The sequence below is a fragment of the Marmota flaviventris genome, chromosome 3, assembly GCF_047511675.1.
Source record: "Marmota flaviventris isolate mMarFla1 chromosome 3, mMarFla1.hap1, whole genome shotgun sequence".
Lineage (NCBI taxonomy): Eukaryota > Metazoa > Chordata > Mammalia > Rodentia > Sciuridae > Marmota > Marmota flaviventris.
Genome location: NC_092500.1, coordinates 84,478,303 through 84,496,688, shown reverse-complemented (window position 1 = coordinate 84,496,688; position 18,386 = coordinate 84,478,303). Strand labels below are relative to the sequence as shown.

General features: G+C 38.2%; 1 protein-coding gene across 2 annotated transcripts in view; it reads right to left on the bottom strand.

Annotated features, from left to right (window-relative positions):
- Itpr2 (inositol 1,4,5-trisphosphate receptor type 2) overlaps positions 1 to 18,386 on the bottom strand; it is a 481,279-nt gene that overhangs the window by 306,010 nt on the left and 156,883 nt on the right. For both annotated transcript variants that reach the window (XM_027934069.2, XM_071610047.1), the window contains 3 exons: positions 18,131 to 18,382; positions 17,362 to 17,506; positions 15,939 to 16,089 (listed from right to left, as the gene is read on the bottom strand). In XM_027934069.2, coding sequence (XP_027789870.1) covers positions 15,939 to 16,089; positions 17,362 to 17,506; positions 18,131 to 18,382 — 548 coding nt within the window. The remainder of the gene's footprint in view (positions 1 to 15,938; positions 16,090 to 17,361; positions 17,507 to 18,130; positions 18,383 to 18,386) is intronic.

Genomic DNA, 18,386 nt, shown 5'->3' with positions numbered 1-18,386 from the left:
ACAGAGATTGTATGTTTCTCAAGAGCAAAGATAATATGAAACAAGAAGTGAATAACTATCAAATATAGTTATGGTGAATAACTATCAAATTCCAAAACTACATTAATAGGCGAAAAAATGATAGATTAAACCCAACAAGGGATAATCAAAATAAAAGAAGTCATTGCACTTAAAGTCAAAATTAAAACAACTTAAATACAGGATGAATTGAAAGTTTTGTAAAAGAATACAAATCAGAATTTTAGTTGGATTTAAGTTCAGTAACAATCAATACTATGCCTTTGTTGCCAAAACACTCATTCTCACCTAGGCTCATTATAGAAGTAGAGTGTCCAGAATGAGTGAAAAAGTAGTCATACTGCCTCTGTTCTTTCAGAGTTTGAAAAATCATACCACTCACATGGACTACAGAAGCAAGCAGGGGTTTCCATCCTCATAGCAAATAAAGTAGACTTTAATCTAAAGTCAATCAAAAAGGATAAAGAAGAACACTACATACTGCTCAAGGGAACCATACACCAACAAGACTGAACAATTACAAATACATATGCCCCAAACAATGGAGCATCTACGTCCATCAAACAAACTCTTCTCAAGTTCAAGAGTCAAATAGACCACAACACAATAATTTTGGGTGACTTTAACACACCTTTTTTATCACTAGATAGATCTTCTAAACAAAAGCTGAACAAAAAAAACTATAGAACTCAATAATACAATTAATAACTAACACTTAACTGACATATATGGAATATTTCATCCTTCAACGAGAGAATACACTTTCTTCTCAGCAGCACATGGGTCCTTCTCTAAAATAGACCATATTCTATGCCACAAAGCAACTCTTAGAAATATAAAAAAGTAGAGATACTACCCTGCATTCTATCAGATCACAATGGAACAAAATTAGAAATCAATGATAAAATAAGAAATAAAAGCCACTCCAACACCTGGAGATTAAATAATATGCTACTGAATGAACAATGGGTTGCAGAAAACATCAAGGAGGAGATTAAAATTTTTTAGAGGTGAATGAGAACACAGATACAACATTGAAATCTCTGGGACACTAAGAAAGCAGTTCTAAGAAGAAAGTTCATTACATGGAATTAATTCCTTCAAAGAAGAAAAAGTCAACAAATAAATGACCTAATATTACATCTCAAAGCCCTAGGAAAAAAAGAACAAATCTACACCAAAAGCAGTACAAGACAGGAAAAAATTAAAATCAGAGCTAAAATCAATGAAATTGAAACAATTGAAAAATTGACAGAAAAAAAGTTGGTTCTTTGAAAAAAAATAAATAAAATTGACAGACCTTTAGCCATGCTAACAAAGAAAAGAAAAGAGAAAACTCAAATTACTAACATAGGTGACAAAAAAGGAAATATCACGACACTATGGAAATACAGAAGATAATTAGAAATTATTTTGAAAACTTGTACTTCAATAAAATAGAAAATATCGAAAGCAGACAAATTTCTAGAGTCATATAATTTGCCAAAATTGAATTAGAATGATAAACACAATTTAAACAGATCAATTTCAAGTGACAAAATAGAAGATGCCATCAAAAGTCTACCAACAAAGAAAAGCCAGGACCGAATGGATACACAGCCAAGTTCTACAAGACCTTTAAAGAAGAACTAGTATGAATACTCTTCAATTTATTTCAGGAAATAGAAAAAGAGGGAGCACTTCCAAACTCATTCTATGAGGCCAATATTACCCTGATTCCAAAACCAGGCAAACACACATCAAAAAAAGAAAACTTCAGACCAATATCTCTAATGAACATAGTTGCAAAAATTCTCAATATAATTATGGCAAATTGCACACAAAAACATATCCAAAAGATAATACACCACAATCAAGTGGGATTCATCCCAAGGATGCAAGGTTGGTTCAACATACGGAAAGAATTTGGTTTGAATCACAGGAGAAACTCTTAGAACTAGAGATGACCACACAGAGGGAGCCAACATCAGGGGAGGGCTAGCCATTTTCAAACAGGAAGAGCTGAGGTGCGGAAGCGATGTTGGCTTTCTATGTGGTTCCAGGGAATAGCAATAGGTTCCAGTTGGAAATTAGAGGAAGGTACATTTAGAATCACCTTAAAAAAGAGAAATAACAATTACAGCAGTGAGGAATAAGAAAGGCCAGACCTTTGCAAAAGTAAAATCATGATCCCTGCAGGTGGCCAAGACTCTAGATGACCATTTGTCACAAGTGTCTATGAAGAAGTGAATTTCATATATTGTATAGATGATTTATGTGGTTCTTTGCTAATGCTCTATATACCTATGTTTGAGTCTCAATAATACACATTATAGGTGGTCCTTGGTGGACTCACTTTACAAGAAGTTGAGAGAACTGGGGAACCTACCCAGTATATGTTCATACTTTGAGGCTCCCGATTCTGAGGAAAGGATGGTATTTATAATTAGAGAAAAACAACTGTAGTAGAAAGAAGGTAAGGACCATCAGGTCCTCTTTAGTCATGCTTACTACCTGGGAAGTCATCCTCGGCATGATCCTGCCCACTTAGTGCAGGCAATGTTGATGAGCCTCCTCTTGGATATAAGGAGAAATGCCTAGACTCATTCTTGTCCCTCCTACTTAACTTCAGAGGTTTCCAAGTCACCTTATAGCAAAAAGAATGGGAATAAAATTCTTCACACTGAACTGCAGAATGCATTCACCAATGTTTAACAGACCCATTTGGAATAACAAGCCCCCAAATCTCCAGGTAGTACACTGATTTTTTACACATCCCACTGAAACACAAACCCAGAATCAGTTTTCTGCCTCTACAGGATCAGAGGAGTTGCAAAGTATAAATAAAAATAATTTTATGTTGCAACTTGATGTGAGAAACCCAATTGAGAGAAATATGAAGAACTTATACAGTTACTTTATATCTTATGATGTTATATAAATTATAAATATCCATTCAGTCCTCCTGTAGTTTATTAACCGACAGTTACCAAAAATTTTTTGGACCATAATACTCTATTAAAATGGTTCATAAGGATTACCAAAAAGATATACTATGACTTGTTAAAATTGCTAAGATAAAAATATTGAAACAAAATATCAAGAAGAGTTTTAACATGAACTGGCATTTATCATGTTATCTCCCTTTCACTGTAAGTTAGAAAAGCAAAACTAATGAAGTTTATAAATAATTTAAAAATCTTACATTCTGAATGCTATGGTTCAAAAAATATTTTTATTATTCAAATATGTGGATATTTATATAAAACATATATACATTCATTAGATGCAGTTCATCCAACAAATATTTTTTAATCCAGGTTTAATGGCACATGCCCGTAATTGGGAGGCTAAAGTAAAAGTTCTAAGCCATCCTGGAAATTTAGCAAGACTCTGTCTCAAAATAAAATTTTAAAAAGGGACTATGGGCGTGGCTCAGTATCAGAGCACCTTCGAGTTTAATCCACTGTACCACAAAAACAAATAAATTTTTTGATAACCAAGTTGATATATAATAGTACATTAGGCATGGTACAAGTCAAATACAGAACCAGAAATAGAACTATTTTTACAGTTTTTCCTCTAACTGTAGTTCTCTCAGTCAATAATATGAATCTTTATTATGCATTATCTGGGTAGTAACTCAAAGAGTCATGCACCCTTTTATAACTTTACTGGAAATGACAGACAATAATTATAAAATGAACAAAAGAAAATACACAGTTATATATTTGTGGTATTAGGATCCCTAAATATTTCTGCTCTTCAGATGCATATATACTTACACCAGGTATGTCATACATGCATTTGGCCCAACAATAAGCAAGATGTGAAAGCACAGTGACACGTTGCTGAACAATGGCAATATGTTCTGAGAAATGGGTCATCAGGTGAATTCACCATTGTGCAAACATCACTGAAGGAGATTATACAAACCTGGATGACATCACCTATGACACTCCTAAGATATACACTATATACTGTCATATATGTATCATCCACTGTCCACTGAAGCATTGGTTACACAGCTCATGTGTCTATATACATGAGATACAGAAGTAGGTCACAGAAAGGTGGCTGAGGAGATTGTTTTGCGGGGAAACAGCAAGAGAAAGAACTAGTGATATCTATCAGGTGGTGAAGACCCTTGAGCATCAAATTAAGGAGCTGAGTTATTCTCTAGAGATGATGAGGGCTAAAGAAAGAGGTAGCAAGTATAACTTAGAAGAATCTTATGTGGTCCTGTGGAGATAGCGCCAAGGCAGAGGCATGGAAAACAATCAGCAATCTATTGCAAGAAGGGAAGAGAAACACCCGGCTTCAACAGATAGCTGGGAGGTAAAACAAACCACTTGGAATTAAAACTCTATTTCTGAAACAAGCCAAACAACCACTCATGTACTAATGATTCCTTTAAAAAATTATTTTTGGTCTGACTAATAAAATCACTTCAAGCTAAAACAAAATTCTTAGTAAATACATAGTGCGTTCTATTGAATTTTGGGAGGAAACTTGGAAAAAGTAGAAAACAGAGTCCCTGCACATGAGGAAGTCTAAAGTTAGGGAGAGAAAAAGAAAGGACACTTGGATTCAATTTTTCCAGCAAGCTACAAGCTAAATGATCTGAGGAAAAGTATATCACCTATCTAAAAACCCATTTCCTGGTCAAAACCATGACCAATACACCAAACTTGTTGGACTATGGTAAGAATTAAAGATAAAAACACATGGAAAAGACCTAAAGGTATGATATTAAGCAACTGATACCCTCTTACAGTAAATGTGTGGCCTGGTGTGTGTTACATAGTTATTCAGTGATATTTTGCACAAGCCACATTTCCTCACATTTCTTTTAAAAATGCATATACATATATATATATATATATATATATATATATATATATATATATACATATATATATATATATATATATACATGCATTTGATTTTTAAAAGAAATGTAAGAGGAATGTGATTCACTGCACTTCAGGTGTTTGAGATCTTCTTGCTATACAGGGAAGACTAAACTCCCCAAAGGAGAGTTATTTTAGTCATCATCCATATCTAAGAGAAAACCTGATAGTTACCCAGGCACTTTTTCTAAAACTTATAAAAGTTTAAAAGGAAGAAAAAAAAGTAAAAAGAAGTATAAAATATATTGTATCTTAAGCCAAAAAGAACTCAGAGGTGCATCCAGCAAAGCACAAAGCTAGTGAGAGAACCAGAATCAGGAGATCTGAATGTCACAGAAATCTTTCTCAACATCTAAAGAACAAGATTCTGGAAAAAGGCATGCTGCCCGGGGAGGCTGCTGATGCCAGTTGCTCCGGGGCATTTGGAAATAGGTAGCTTCCAAAGATTTTTCAAGCCTAGAAGTTTGTTGTGCTTTTAAATGTTTTTAATGTCGTTTTTATTTTTCTTCCTAATCTCCACCTCCTCTGAGATCTTAATCTTGATCCACACTTTTTCCAATTGTGTTACTTTTCTGGAAGATAATTATAGTGGATGCAGTGACAGTCCTGCCTAGATTTCCTTCTTAGAAATGAGGAAATATTGCCCCAGCTGCCCTGGGTGCTTCCTGGAGGACAGTCCTTACTGTCAGACCCCTATGATGATTAACAAGTGCTATGGTCTGAACAATATGTCACCCCAAAATTCATATGGTGAAATCCTTACCTCTAAGGTGATGGATTAGAAGGTGGGGCTCTTGGGAAATGATCAGGTCATGGAAGAGGAACCTGCATGAATATGATCCATGTCCTTATAATAGAGACCTGAAAGAGACCCCTTGAGCCCTTCTCCCACATGAGGACACAGTGAGGAGTTACAATCTGTGAACCGGGAAGTGGGCCTTCACCAGACACTGAGTCTGCTGGCACCATCATCTAAGACTTCACATCTCCCAGAACTAATTTAAATGTTTATTGTTTATAAGCCACCTGGTCTAAGGCATTTTTTTGTTTTGTTTTAGCAGCCCAAATCATCTAAAAAGAGAAAATTGGTGCCAAGAAGTGAGACACTAAAAACATGGACGTGGCTTTGGAACTGGGTTAACAGGTAGAGGCTGGAGGAGTTTTGCGCTACATGCTAGAAAAAGTTTATATTGCTATGTGTGGGCCACTAAGGGGTGAATCTGCTGAGGACTCAAAAGAAGAGAAAGGGAGCTACAGAAAAAGCCTAAATCTTCTTAGAGAATATGTAAAAGGTCATGAACTGAATACTGGTAGAAATATGGATGGTAAAGACCCTTCTGATAAGGTCTCAAATGAAAATGAGAAGCATATTCTAGAAACTGTAAGAAAGTCCTCTTTATAAAGTAGCAAAGAACTTCTAAATTGTGTTTGTACTGTACAGAAGGTACAGTACAAACACAATTGAAAAATGATATTGGATATTTGGGTAAGGAAATATCTAACAAAAGTGTATAAGGGGTACCTGATTCCTCTTGACAGCTTATAGTAAAAGATAGAAATAAATTAAAGATGGAATTGTTAATCAAAAGGGAAGAAGAACTTAAAATTTCAGGAAATTTCCTATTGGAAATGTCTTTTTGGAAAAAAAAAATCTGTTTGGAAGAAGACAAGGGTGTGACCAAGGGACCATCTGATAAGAAATCTAGTACTAACAGTTTGTTTTAATCAGCTTTTTCACTGCAGTGAGCAAAAGACAAGAAAAGACCAACATAAAGGAGGAAAGGTTTACTTAAGTCTCACAGTTGCACAGGTCTCAGTCCATAAATGGCCAGTTCTATTCCTTAGGGCCCAAGGTGAGCAGAACAACATGGCAGATGGACATGGCAGAGGAAAGCAGCTAGGAATGTGGCACCAGGAAGCCAAGAGAGAAAACTCCACTGGCCAGGGACAAAAAATATATACCCTGGCCATATCCCCAATGGGCTAACTCCATTGCTCTGGGCCCAAAGTGAGGCACCACATCTTGACAGATGGCCAGAGGCAGATAAAGGCTGTCGGCTTACAGCATCCAGAAGCAGAAAGAGGGATGAAAGAAGGAGCCTCCAGGGAAGATGAGCCCTTCCTGGGCATGCCCCCAGTGACCCACCTCCTCCAGCCGTGCCCTACCAATACCAGCCAGTCAGTCCATTCAAACAGAGATGACTGATAGGTTATGGCTCTCACAATCAAATCATTTCACCTCTGAATATTCCTGCATTAACAGGAGCTTTGGGCAGACACCTCACATCCAAACCATAAGAGACTAGCATCACAACCACTTCCTCCCTTGGTCCAGTCCTGCTTCTTTCCCTTCCTCTCCACTGGTGTAGATTCTAAGAGCTCTCCCCCATTAAATCACCTTCATGATCATCTCTGTCTCAGAGTCTGCTTCCCAGGAAGCACAGCTGGAATAAGTAATGCTAGAGCTGCTGAGGGACTGCTGCTGCTGCTGCTGCTGCTGCTGCTGCTGCTGCTGTTTTTAAGTCAGTGGAAAGATCTCTAGGCATTCTGAGAAGAATGTGTCAATCTGACACAATACACACATACACAAAGGGACAAGGAAAAAAAATATCACTGTGGCTGAGACTGTGGGTGAGAAGCATCCCTGCCTCTTAGAGGCTACAATTTTCTTTGATAAACGTATATTATTTGGATGCAGAGAAGGTGTGGAGAGCAGAGACTAGTGAGTGGGAGGGAAGTAGGTGTGAAGAAGAAGATACACATTTGAGCTGAGACAGCTCTGCTGGAAGCAAAGAGACCTTGCTGAAAGCAGAGAGATGAGTGGACAGGCGGAATGGAGATCTGAAGGACGATAATGCTGAGGGGGAAGAACGGTGTTGGGAAAAATTAGGTCCAGAAACCAATGAAAGAGATTTTCAAATGACAAATGGTACTTGTAGTATCTTCTCTTTTGCAAATAAGCCTTGCTAATACTTCACTGTGAACTCTACGGCAAACTAAAAGGAAAGTCGGATGAAAGGAAGTCAGATGGAAAATTCAAAGAAGATGAACACATTTCAAGTGAAGCCAGCTTCTACTTGAGGTACTTCCTCTGTGGTTTGTACTAAATCTTTTTCTGTTCTTTCTCATCCCCCATCTCCACATATATACCTCTTCAAAGTCTCACCTAACTCCAGGTAAGTCTTTTTCTACCTCTCTGTTTTCTTCTTCTTCTTTTTTTTCTTTCCATTTTTGGTAAGACAATGTGGATATTTCAGGGAACCTGGTTTCTGGCTTTGAGGCATTCTAGCTGGTGTCTCTACAAAGAATAATCACCACTGTTAACCAAGAGATGGGCTTCATGGATATTTACTAAAAAAGAGTGTTTTGTGACTCCTATTAAAAAGAATACCACTGAAGATGAAATGGATTGAAGAATCAGTTTTGAACTGAAGGAGACTATAAAGCTCGTATTTAGACCAACCTCATAATTTTATAAAGAAGGAAACTATTTTCTGGCAGATTTTTTTGTCTGCAAATGTTTTCTTCCTTTCCCACCCATATAACAGTATTAAGTATGTTTCTGCTCTGCCTCACATCTCAATTTCCCTTCTCTTTTTTTACAGCAATGATATTGCCAGAAAAAGTATTTCAAGGTAGATCATGTGAAATCTCTGCCAAGGGGGGGAAAAAAGTTTAATTGAAGAAGTAGCTGGTTCTTTGCCACTAGATGGAAAGTTTGCATACCTCTTACTCTCTTCCCCAAATCTCCAGGGTAAGGGGTACTCCTGGACACACATATATCCAAAGTGCCCCTCACTACCCTGTCTCCTTATTTCTCCTTAGTGTGGGTTGGGCCCATAGGGCTATAAATCAATGCAGTTTTAATCTTTTCGGTACAGAAGGATAATTTCAGGCTGTTGTGGTTGCTTGTATCTTATTCTCTAAGACCAAATGCATTTCATCTCCAAACCAGAAGCCTCAAAGGAAAGGAAATCCTACAAGTAATGGAATTCTCCATTGATTGTTTGTAGTAATTTCTCACTTCCAACATCATAAAGTGTATGCCAACAAAAGACATTATCTGGTTACTGACTGGGAAGAGGTCCACATTTCAGAGTTGAACTATGGAAATTCCCAAGAATTTGGAGTTATGAAAAAGCAAAATGATAGATAATAAAAAGAAACTGTTCAGCTCTTGTTTGGTCTTTTGGTAGTCTTCTATGATCTATTGCCTTATTGAATTATGGGTTCAAGGACAGGGAAACAATTGTGAAATGAGACAACAGCGGTATCCAGACACCCTAACTAGGCCCAAGTTTTACTCAGTGGTGAAGACTCCATTGCTCCATGTGGAAGGTTTCAATTTGAACCCTAGTCCCATTCCAACAACAAACAGATCATTAGAACATGAACAGGGTATCTAAATAACAAACCATGCCCAAACCATTTCCAAGGCTGTGTCAAGTTCTTTATTCTAACCACATATATGTTCAAATAGAGATGATTCCTACTCTTGGAATTCACAATTAACACACACTACGAGGCTCATTAGAACAATGTTAAATGGGATTCACATTTGTCTCCAACTAGCTAAACAACTCTCTAGTAAAAGAAAATGTACTCACCCTGTTGTTTAGAAAAAGAAATGATCGTCAGTCATCAGAAGTAAAATCTTTGGATTGTATATACTTTGGCAAGTATTAAAAAAAGTTGTGTAATTTTAAAAATGCAATGTGTTCAAAGAATATCCAAAATATCCAATTTATCAGCTTGTATGTAGGTTGGCTTTTAACTTTTATACATGACAAAGAAGAACACTGCTTGACATAATCCTTCAACCCAAAAGATCAATTACACTGAATGGTGCCTGTGCATTTTAAATTACTGAGAGCAAATGATAGGTATTAGGCAGAGCAAATTGACTCAACAACATAGCTTGCTGAGAGTGAATGCATTTGTTTGAAAACAATATTTCTTTTCTTAAGTGAGTACACAGCCAAGGAAACAGATTGGATTGATAATTCTGAAGATTAGATCTCCTGTTTCACTACAGAGAAGGCCAGGGCAGTGCCAGCTCCCCGTGTCTCCATGTGGGCATGCCTCAATAATTTTCCGAATGGACCACCTCTAGGGCACAAAAATGAAAGCTGCTCTAAGCCTAGCAACTTCTGCTGAACGTGCCAACTAAACGCCACGGCACTGGGAGCAGCCACAGCCTGGGAGCTGGACTCAGACCTCCAACAAGCTCTACACTGAGGACGCGCAAGTGACACCAAGTGAGCTGCAATGCCACCAAAGACCCAGGAGAAGAAAATTTTTGTAACTGCCGCTTTCCAAGCCAGCCTTCCCCACCTCCTCAAATGCTAATCACTGATATCCAAGCCTCCAGGATTTCCCAGAAAGGCAGATGAATGCTGTGTGTGCACAGCCTATTTAAGACTGGCGCCACTGAGGCTGGCACAAAATGGAACTCCAGGAGCTGAAAACCTTTCCTTCTACGCACGCCTCTTCTTCTGACCTGCCAGATAACTGCCAAAGACATTTCTCTGCATGGCCAACCCCAACTGTACCGAAGGAGAATCAGTAAGGGGTAAGTGAGTAAAAAGAACCAAAAAGACACAGAGCTACTGCACAAAACTCCAGACACTGTACGTGCATAGAAAACTGTATCAATTATTGGAAGGAACTATTTTATCTAGCAATAATGTTTATAAAATGGCTACTTTTTTAAATCCTACTTTGCAAATAACTTCTAATTGAAAATGAAGTTTCATTAAAATAAGAAAATACAATTGAAACCATTTAATGGACAAAAAAGAACCAAGATGATGATACACTGGATATGGAAATGTAACAACACTGCTTTGACTTCTACTAGTTGTCCTTTAACATATCCATGCCCCCCCACCCAGCCCCCCAGGTACTTTCCATAATTTGGGATTTCCTTTCTGGCGAGAACCTCTGTCTCACCCTGCACCACAAGATTTTTCCCATGCCTGAAAATCTTGTCTCCACATTTGGAGATTCCAGAAATATGTTCCCTCTTGTTTCTTTTGTTAAGAATTTATAGAGTCTACTAGAACTTTTGCTAGGATTTATAGTCTAATAGAATACAGCTATAACAACACACCTCCTGGTTGAGTTGTAAGGTAATTATTTAAGCTTGACGTGTCACCTTGCATAACATGAATCCTTCTCCTACCTGGTTAATTAAGTTATTTACTTTATGTTGTTGTTTTTAAAAACTTTCAAATTTATGGAAATAGCTGCAAATACAGTACAAAGAACCCTGTACAAATAGACCCTGTGCCCAAATAGATTAGATGCACAAATTCTACAGCATTGGTGTCAGTCTCTCTCCCTCCCTCCCTCCCTCTCTCCCTTCCTCCCTCCCTCCCTCCCTCCACACATGTACACACAAATTTTTCCTGCACTGTTTAAGAGTTAGTTCCAGACATCATGACTTTTCAAACCTCAATTCTTCAGCATGTACTTGCTAAAAATAAGTACATTCTCTTACATAACCACAGCACAATTTAAAAATTCAGGAAATCTAAATGATACCGTACTACCACTAACAAAAATCATATTCACATTTTATCAATTGTGCCACTGTTGGGGAACAGACAGATGAGGATGGTGGAAACGTGAGGTTAAGAAAATAATTCTATAAAATGGGCCCACTGTGCTGACCCCACATACATTTTTTTTCAAGAAGCAATTTATCTGTAGCCCTGCCTGGCCTAAGGATATGTCACATTCCTCAGCAAACTACCTATTAATTGCAGGAGAAATGCAGGCCCAAGATAATGTCAATGGGAGGAACCCAGGAGACTTTTGTGACCAGATCCTGAAAATCTGGGACATAAGGAAAGTTCCTCCTGACCACAAAATATGTAAGAATATTTGGTTAAAAATCCAATTAGAACTGGTCAGCCTGGGCCAAGGTGACCTAGAGTTGTCATAACAGTGGGTACTTGAAAGTCTGATGTTACCCTGCTGTTAGTCAAAAGTCAAGACGTGGACCTTGGCGGGATTCTCTGGAAACTTCCCTGGGACCCCCGGTAAGACTGGAGTGCAGGAGAGGCACACTGTCCTCCTCTCTGAGAGGACCCACTCTCTCTCTTGAGAGCAACTCCCTTCCCTTTTCCTTACCCCTTCAATAAACACATTCCTGTTACTCGGAGCAACATGTCTGAAATCTTTCTGACTTGGTCACAAGAATCAAGGTTTGAAGGTGGGTCTTCGTGTTGCCTCAGTTTCTTGGAAGGCCCCAGCTCTATAATACCCCTAATGCCTTCAACAGAGAATATCTGTCCTGATTCAAGACCCAATCCAGCTTCCACAGGGCATTTAATGGTCATCTCAATTAATCCCCTCTACTCTGGAGCACTTTCAGCCCTCCTTTACCTTTCATGATGCTGGCATTTTTGCCCAGATTGACATTTATTGTCCACTGAGCAGCCAAAGTGATCAGGTCACATCAAACCCTCCCTCTGAAGGTTGCTCATCACTCAGAACAAAACCAGGTCCCTCCCTTGCCCATCTCCTCCATATCACAGCATTATCAATGTCACAGCATATATTCATTTATTATCTGATAGCTTCTCTCAAGGGGCAATTTTGTCAACTTATCCATTAATAGTCCTCTCTATGGCTAAGGACTTCGCTTGTCTTGTTCCTGGATAATTCCAGAGACTAGAACAGTGTTTGCATGCAGAGGTGGCTCAAGATTCCTCTTGAATAATTAATAGACAGTTGTCAAATTTAAGAAAGATGATTAAGATATCCAGAAGTGAATGGGGTTCATTAGAAAAGATGAGAATTATTACTTTAAAAAAATAATAACTGTATAAGGGCTGGGGGATATATCTCAGTGGCAGAGTATAGGTTCAGCATGGATGAGGCCCTGGCTTTAATTTCTAGCACCACAATAAAAGTTTACATGTCTTACAGGGCAGACAAGACAGTGGAAAACACAAACAAGATATCAGCACATTTTCAGAAGGGAAAACAAATGCTTTTCTTTAGGATAAACCCTATATACAGTCTATCAAACTGAAACCAAAAGTCAGGATCAATTTCTACCTTTTTAAGAATAGTTGAGTTTAAACTGGAGATTGCCAACACATCACAACAGGAAGGCTCTGTTGATATGGCCATCCTGACTAGCACACACCCTCTACAACTGCTAAAAGAGTCGCTCACTGGTGAGAGTCAGGTGGCAGAATTAGCAGGCCACCTGCATGTCCCTGCCCTTCAAATGACCACTGCAGTTCTTTTCTTTGCTCTCATTTGCACGTTGTTCACAGACTCTTATTTTTGTAAAATTTTACACACACAGGGCTGGGGTTGTGGCTCAGTGGTAGAGCTCTTGCCTAGCACATGGGAAGGCCTGGGTTCAATTCACAGCACCACATAGAAATTAAAAAATAAAATGAAAGTCTATTAACAACTAAAAAAATATTTTTAAAAAATTTTTAAGTAAAAAAAAAAATGTAAACACACATGAAAGATGCAGGAATAGAAAAGAACAGTCCTGTAACCTTTTCCTTTTTTCTCCATATGCTTTCATTGCCCATGCCTCAGTCCCCACAACTCCCTCTGAATATATACTATGTGTCTCAGACATTACCATGCTGGACAATTTCACTCTGTAGATTCAGATTGCCTTTTACTTCCAGAATGTTTCCCTAGACTTTCATTTTAAATTGTACCCTGCCCCCCCACTGCTCTGTTTTTCTACTCCAGGGACTCCAGTTGTTCATGTAGTGGCTCCTCTTTGCCTGTCTTCTATGCCTCCACTTTCTCTCTCACCTTTGAGGCTTGTTTTTTAGTATCATCATCACTCTCTTCACTGTTCTCCTGACTTTCTTCAATGCCCCTTATTACATTTTCATTCAAACCTATTCTCCCTTGGACACCTTACAATGTAGTCTGTATGTCTGAAAATAAAATTCTATTTCTTTCCTGACTTCAATCAATTTTCATTGTATTTCTTCCTGCTTTTTGGTCCACTTCTGACCTTGGTTTTGGAATTCCTGTCTCACACTGTTTATCATAGCCCAATGTTTGTGAAGAAATTTAAATTCGATTGGAGTATCATGTTACAACATTCTTATGCTTCCTGGTTGCTTTTCAAAGAGGAAGTGTCATTGACTCAAGTGTTTTAACTTCCATTCTCTTTGGGTCATACAGGTGAACACTGATGACATCTATGCATTTTGTGGGCAGGCTGACAATAGGAACTGGTTCACAAAATCTCTGGTTCAAGAGCTCCCTCTTCTGTCAGAATCATGAAGTGCAGTTTTTTAAAGTGGCTTTCAGGGGTGGGGGGCAATGAAGGAGGTTTATCTCTTTCAACTTCTTGGCTTACTTTTATCATGTACTATTCCAGGTGACCCTATCTTGATTCCTTTCCTTTCACATATAAGACTCCAAAAGATGCTTCTCCCTATCTCTAAGCTCATTCACCCCTAAAAGCTCCAGAACTGCTACCTGTATACTTTTAAGTCCCTTTTTCTCTTTAGTCAGTGCTCATATCTACTGGATTTTGTTTTGTTTTGTTTTTCAGTATTTTTACACCGTCTCTTTCTGAGGGTGATTTTCTCACAATACCCTCTTATCTCTTTTGTTTTTTTCCAGAGACCCTGACTGTGGCCTGTAGTGGGAGCTCATGAGGTAGCTCTACTGAAAACTGATATTTACTTTTCCATTTACAGTAACTCAAGTTTGTGCTGTCCACTGGCCTCTAGTGATGCTGAAGGTGAAGGATTTATGTGATTTAATTTGCTTCTTATTGATCTATGCAGTTTTTTGGAAGATATAAAAGGGATTGAGATTTAGGCAGCAGCAATTAATTACTCTGGATTATCTGTAAGTACCTCATTTATAATTCTTAATTAGATATTTCTTCCTAATGTCTGAAATTAGATTTCTGGTTCCCCCTTTTCCTCCTGCAGTGACTATTGCAGGGGATGCTATTGTGCTCCCCTATTACCCTGCTTCAGAGCTGAGGCACCTCTTCCCCAGTGGGAAGTGCAGAGGTATCATGGCTGCTGCCTGTTCAGGGCGGAGTGAGCACTAAGCACTACTCTTGGCCACGGCACACTCACCCAGTGCTACTTACCCAGTACACCCTACTCCATGAGAAGCCAGCAGCCACTGGCTGGCTGACACTAAGATAGAAACTGGGCTCCTGGCCTTAATCTGTGACAACCCCATAGGGCCATTCCAGCTCAGCTGAGGTCTCAAGCATTGCACATTGGTCCCTCTGATCTGCACAAACCTACCTTTCTCACTTCCCTACAGGTGTATATCTTGAGAACACCCCTTAATAAGCTTCCCACAAAAAGTTCTCCATCTCAGGGCACTTTCAATACTCAACCTAAGGCAATCACCCTTCTAAAAAGACTTACTGAATTATGAGACAACCGCTGTTGTAGTTTACTGAATACATCGATATGTTCTTCTCATAAGAAAACTCTGAGAAAGACACTATAATTCTATAATTGTCATTTTTCTATCTCAAGTGAGAAAAGAAAATCAAAGAGAAAATAAGTTATAATGCCACAGGCAGGAAGGGAACCCAGGCACTCTGCCTCCAGAGCCCTCTCCTCCACTTCAGCCACTGCCACCCACTCTAGCTGTGCACTCAGCCTCCCTTAGGAAGACCTTAGCCAGTACCTCCTTGCATCTGCCGATGCCCTGTTCCAAACCCTATGATACATACCACAATGATCACAAAGAGTAAGATGCTTTTATTCTTTTAACATATAACATTTTCACTGGGGGATAGGTGATAACATTCATTGCTAAAGATGGAATTCGATCTTATAAGTTTGTCTTTTGAAACTATAGCATTAAAACAAAGAAGCATACTTGTGAATCCCTCATTACTACCTGCCAGGTCACAAGATTACTTTTCATACGTATTGTGCATGTGTATGAGAAAGTGCATGTTATCAACCACTGCTCTATAGACTTGTTTTTTATTTTACTTCAATGTAATAAAAAAATATTATAATATGTCTCAGAAGTTCTTACCTCCATCTTGAAATTTGCTTAATCTTTCAAAATACGATGACATGGGGGCCTGTACAATATCTAGGATGGCCAGAAGTGTTCTTGTCAGCCTTAATAATTCACTGAAACTATAAAATCCAAAGTATATAAGATTCCGAGCCAGGTGAACCACCTTAATAAAAAAAGGGGGGGCATGGTAAAGAAGACAGAAATGAAAAGAAGAACATTAGGAACACTGGTATTTTAAAATCTGAATTAGTTCAGATATTGCTAAACTTTATAATTCTTTAATACCTAGGAGTTAAAATCCCTGTAAAAGCAACCCTTAAATTTTGATTTATTTTGAATTATTTAATATTTATTTTATTATTTATTTGAATTATTACCTCTTTATTGAATATTAGCTCATTTAAGTCAGTAAGATACTACTTAATAAGTGGTTAAACTAATTACTTCAGTAAATAAATATTATCCATGAAACTTGCCCATAAATACATGTTCCTTATTCTGCTTTGCAGTCTTCTGTATACTATGAGACACAGCAAGTATGAGAGGCAGCCTCCAGGATGTGGCCCCCACTGTACAGGGTCCTCTCACATTGTATAGATTGGTCTCTGTGACCAACAGAATCCAGCAGAGTGATGACATGCCACTCCCAAGATCAGATGATAGAAGACTGCAACTTTCATCTTGGAGTCCTCTTTGTCCTGCCTTGCCCTGCAGGGAGCCAGTGACATGTCATGGGTACAGTCAGCTCCCAGAAAGAAGAAGCTGAGGTGTTTAGTCAAAAGCCAGCCAGAAAGCATGGCTACCAATAATCACGAGCAGCAGACCATCTAGCCCAGATGACTGCCATCTCGCTCAACATCTTGACTGCTCCCTCTTGGAAGACCCTGAACCACAACTACCAAGCTACTCCCAGGATCCTGACTCATAGAAATTGTAAGACAATAAATGAATGTTTTTGTTTTAGGCTACTATGTTTGAGGGTAATATGTCACACACCAATAGGGAGCTAATACATTAGGTATCCTGTAACAGAATCCTCTAGGTTTGCATCATTCCAAAAATGATATCATCACTGGAGACATTTCAATTCAGTAAAATGAGCCTAAAAATATCACCTCTGTGAAGATAAGGGGGAAAAAAAAAGCATCCAAACATAAAGTATGAAAAAGTATCCTCATTTATCAACTGTAACAAAGATAACATATTCAAAAAAATCAAGGGAAACAGTAATTAATAGATATTAAAGTATTTTGATATCTCATCAAAGTACCAAATCTATATTTTATCAATGCAGAGAATCATGCTGTCATGAACTAAACTATCCAATTACCGAAACACCCTAAATACCAAAGGGAAAAAAAATCTTTGATGCTTAATGTATCTAATTTTTGACAGGGAACATTTAATTACTTTATGAGTAACCATTTAAAAATACCTCAAATGTTAGTTTGTTTTTTTCTTTATCCCCAAAAGGAAAGGGCTGATTTACAACTTCTTTCAAGTATTCCTCAACAAATTCCATCGTTAGTGCAAATTTCCTCTTCATATCATTTCTGGAAGAGTCTGTTATAGAATCATATCTGGAAAGACAGAAGATAAGGCAAGTTAAACTGATTATAATAATTAAAAAACAGAAAACTATGTACTTTAACTTCCTCACTTGAAGACTTTGTTAAATCAATTAACCCTTCCAGGTATCATCCTGCATCTATAAAACGGGGCCATTGTGAAATGAGAAAGAACACATACAAAGTACTTAAATCAGAGTGAACTATAATATCAAACTTTTAACTTATCATTATTCTTATTATTTCTGCATACTGGCTTCCAGAAAGATGTTTCTATTATCACTGAAAATTGTCATTTTGTTCTCAAAAAGAATATAACAAGCCTATGATCCCAGTGGCTCAAAGGGCCAAGGCAGGAGGATCCCAAGTTCAAAGTCAGCCTCAGCAACTTAGCAAGCCCTGTCTCAAAAAATAAAATATATAAATGATTGGGGACATGGCTCAGTTGTTAAGCATGCTGGGATCAATCCCTGGTACCGATAAATAAATAAATAAATAATCTAATTTGCACTTGGAAGATGAACAATGTTAGGATACACACATGCCTTTCCATTGTATTTCATCTCAAAATTAAAGACAATTGATTTTGAGTTCAACTGCTAAATTTATAGTCTTGAGAAATGTTTCCCAACGTACTCATGAATCGTGATCTTTGTGGGGATTTCCGTCCAGAGCCTGGCATAGCGAACAGGCACCACAGACTCCTGAGGGTCTCGGTCAACGTGCATGTGGAGCATGAGGCGACAAAAAGATGCCCGGAGGTCGAACGGGAGGCTCTCATCCGACACGCACCGCAGGATCAGATCTACAGAGAGCTGTGTAGAAATCTGGTTTATGGCCAGATACTGGCGATCCAAGCACATCCTTGCAAAGAGGTTTAGCTGGTACCTTA